This window comes from Syngnathoides biaculeatus, chromosome 16 (assembly GCF_019802595.1).
Source record: "Syngnathoides biaculeatus isolate LvHL_M chromosome 16, ASM1980259v1, whole genome shotgun sequence".
In the NCBI taxonomy this organism is placed as follows: domain Eukaryota; kingdom Metazoa; phylum Chordata; class Actinopteri; order Syngnathiformes; family Syngnathidae; genus Syngnathoides; species Syngnathoides biaculeatus.
Genome location: NC_084655.1, coordinates 13,328,054 through 13,331,986, shown reverse-complemented (window position 1 = coordinate 13,331,986; position 3,933 = coordinate 13,328,054). Strand labels below are relative to the sequence as shown.

Genomic DNA, 3,933 nt, shown 5'->3' with positions numbered 1-3,933 from the left:
TACATAATGCCATATATTTTTGCTGTAATAATAACGCTGTTTTTTAATATATTTAAATTTTTCTTTACTGTCCTTGTCCAGTTAAGGCCAGAATAATTATTAAAGTCACCTAAATGATCATAAAATTTGATCTCTCTCTCGCTCTCTCTCTCTCTCACGCACACACACACGCGCACACACACACTGTTTCTCTTCTTTAATCTAGAAATGTGTCTAAAAATGACCCTAGAAATTTGCAGTGACCTAATTTCTGTCCTTGCTGCAGTACAACTATTGACCATGAGAGAGCAATGTTACACACAGGTGATTCTGCTGGAGATTTTCCACGGTGTCAGTTCTTCTCTCTCAAAGTAACACGTGAAAAAACAAAAGGGGAAAAAAGTATTGTAAATTGTCTTTTTGCATTAGAGACGTTAGTATGGAAGCGTATCACATATCATAGAAATGTAATATGTTATAACGTAATAGTGAATTTTTTTTTTGGCGTGGCAACAATTGGCAGCAATATGCTGCCGTACTTTAAAATGCAAGTACATTATTTTATAAAGATTGGGGACATGCTATTGACAAAATTTTGAAGCATTTACTACAAAAGAACTGAAGCAGATCGATTTTACTTCCACTACAACAGGGCTGCATCAGTTTGGCACGGTTTTTATTCACATCAATTCATGTTCTGAGATGTCATTTTGTTCATATTGAAGCCATTTTTCTCATTCTTTTTCGACCAAAGTTTGTGGGTTTATTACATGCATTTATACATTTATTTTATATAGACCACAAAAACATTGGCTAAACCAGATGCATTGATTGAAATGTTTTAGCAAGATTGCTAATGGTCAGCATTTGCCTACAGGAGTCTTTTGAGCATCTACATAAAATACAATAAGGTAGATAGAATACAATCATGTATAGATAAATTACAGAGAACTTATTCCATATTTAAAATCACCTATGGGGAAGCTATTTACTAGCAATTCTTACAATGATGAATCCAATGAGGACAAACTAGCATTAAGGAGCAATCCAATACATCAATCCAGTCAGCCAACTGTCAATGAAAATGAGGCACCTGCTTTCTATCTATCTATCTATCTATCTATCTATCTATCTATCTATCTATCTATCTATCTATCTATCTATCTATCTATCTATCTATCTATCTATCTATCTATCTATCTATCTATCTATATCTATCTATCTATCTGTCTGTCTGTCTGTCTGTCTGTCTGTCTGTCTGTCTGTCTGTCTATCTATACCCCCCCCACACACACACACACACGAGTCCCCTTTTTCAGTGCACTTTTCGCATCTGTATCGCCATTCACTGTCACTGCATTAGGAAAGAAAACAGCTATTGGCCTTGTTCATTGGAGCAATCTTGTTCTTCTCCTTGGGAAAGCTTTCCCACCTGTGGCAAAGCGCCGGGCTTAGCCAGCTGGGCAGGTTGGCTTGCTGTAAAAGCTCCCGGAACGCTTGTAGCACGTTGATGTTGTCTTTGGCAGATGCCTCCACAAAGCTGTTGTTCCAGTCCAGCTCCACTGTTGAGACAACATCTTCACATGACACGCGACGCTCGTGGTGACGATCAATCTTGTTACCTATCACCACGATCGGTGTGTACTTGTCCTCCTTGACCTCCAGAATCTCATCCCGCAGACGCTTCACCACCTCCAAGGATGCCGGGTCGTTCACCGCGTAGACCAGTGCAAAGGCATCGCTGTTCTGGATGGAGAGCCTTCTCATGGCCGGGAAAGAGTAGCTGCCACTGGTGTCCATGATGTTGATGTTTACTTTGACACCCCCGACCTCGTACTCCTTTCTGTGGAGCTCCTCTACTGTGCGCCGGTGCTTGGGCTCGAAGGTGTCCTTTAAGAAGCGTTGGATGAGGGCTGTCTTCCCCACACCTGCCGCTCCCAGAAAAACCAGACGCACATTTGTCTGCTCCTTTTCTTCAAGAGACATGTTGTCTGAGTTACTAAAACTCTTTTGAACAGAAGCTCTCTGATGTCTTTTGCCCGGAGCCGAGAACGTTTTAATCTCAGTGTGTTAAAGACTGGCAGATGATGACTTCTGACACTGGCATGTATGAAGCTGGACTATCTGAATGCTGTATTTATGTTCACACACATGCCTGCCTCCTACGTCTTCCGACCAATCGTAAGAGGGCTTGTCATGTGATATAAGACATTCAGATAGATACGGTAGATGGAATATCTTTCCATTAGGCATCTAATGACAGATTTCAATTCTTTAGAGCGCACTTTGTACTAATAACTCTTTTTTAGTATCTTGAGCAAAAAAGAGAGCTAAAATCTTTATTCATTCAATCTTGTGGAGGAAAAAAAAACAACTGTAGTGTATAATTTTTCGAATTGTATATTACACGCACAAGAGAGAATCCACTTTTTCCAGTTCACCAGTAATAGAAATAGTTTAACAGATGTTTGTGTTTTTCAAGGGGTAAAAAAAAAAAAAGCACAAGAAATAGGCTTTAGAAAAGTATGCAAAGTTTAATGCAATTAATTAAAAAAAAACACACAGTAGCCAAATTTTGAGTTGAAACTAATTTGTCTTTGCATCCATCCATTTTCTATTCTGCTTTTACTGTTAAGCAGTGTAAGGTGCTCAGCTGACTTTGAGTGTAAGACGATCCACACTCTCGACTCGTCACCAGTCAGTCAACAGAAACATACAGAGACAGACAGTCTTTCGCACTCACATTCATGATGACAGTGAATGGGAAGTAAACAGACCCCGCCTGCATTTGTGATCTATTATATTGTGTTGTAATCTAGTCTATATCTGGGACATATATACCAATGTTTTGAAAAAGGGTGCGTATACTGTAGTTCAGAACTTGTATGTTTATGTTTTGTTATCTAAACAATATATATTGAATGTTTACCTGAAAATTCACAAAAAGATAACGGCCTTTTGAGAATTAACTTTTTTTTTCTCTAGTTATGATGGTTTATACCGTATAATGTTGAGGCCCATCAAGATAATTCAATTGGTCGGTACAAAACTCTGCAGGGTGACTCGGATGTAAATGTGTCCCTTGGTGTCGATTGTTGCTATGTTACCAGGGAAACCACGTGTGTTGGAATTGGAAGTCCCAACTGTGCACATACTGTATGAGGCCGCCAATCAGTTCTGATTGGACTTCAAGTTGGTTGAGAAAGTGGAAGTGATGAACATTCATGGGGAATATCGGATAATTGGGCATAATAACAAAATGGGGTGACTTGTTTTACCAAATGCATGAGGTATACTCTCATGGATCTTTTGTTGTTATTGTCCCTCTGGGCTGCAAAGTTTTAAGGCACGATGAAACCACTCCTGATGATAACAGCTGATGCATTTTGTAGTTTTCAGATTGTATTTTTTTGACGCTTCTCAATATGCATCTCCTCCTTGAGCTTGCTTGTTTTCTACTTTCATGACACGGTTGGTCTGTCAACATGCACTCCAGTTAACAAATCCCACAAGTGCACATGTGCATTGTTATGTTCTGCTCTGGCTCTAATCCAGCCATTCACTCTGTACCCTCGCGTATTCACACATAATGAGATGGCACATGCATGCGGCCTACAGAAGTACTTTCAGACTAGCAGGTTGTCTGGCCGGGAACATCCAGTCCTGGTAATGAGAGGCGTGGTGGTGCTGGCACAATGTTTTCATCTCCTCTAATTATATTACATGTTCGTGCTGTCCCGACTTGAGAAAGCATTTGTAGTGTTAAATGATCCGAACCCGTATTTGTGCTGTTTTTCCAAACTTAATTATTTACATTAAAAAAAAAACAATTTAAGACCTCTGTTGGTTCAGGTTTATAATGTCCAAAGACTATGTGTTGTCTTTCTTTCTTGAATTAATTGTTATTTTACGAATGTAATTCGTATGTTCAATTAAGTAGCAAACACAACCCTA

The 3,933-nt window shown here is 39.3% G+C and overlaps 1 protein-coding gene across 1 annotated transcript; it reads right to left on the bottom strand.

Annotated features, from left to right (window-relative positions):
• Nucleotides 1-1,284: 1,284 nt before the first annotated feature.
• Nucleotides 1,285-3,715, bottom strand: rasd4 (rasd family member 4). The gene has a single exon (XM_061846447.1). The coding sequence runs from the start codon at nt 1,963-1,965 to the stop codon at nt 1,339-1,341; it is 627 nt and encodes a 208-aa protein (XP_061702431.1). The 5' UTR covers nt 1,966-3,715; the 3' UTR covers nt 1,285-1,338.
• Between the last annotated feature and the right edge of the window lie 218 nt (nt 3,716-3,933).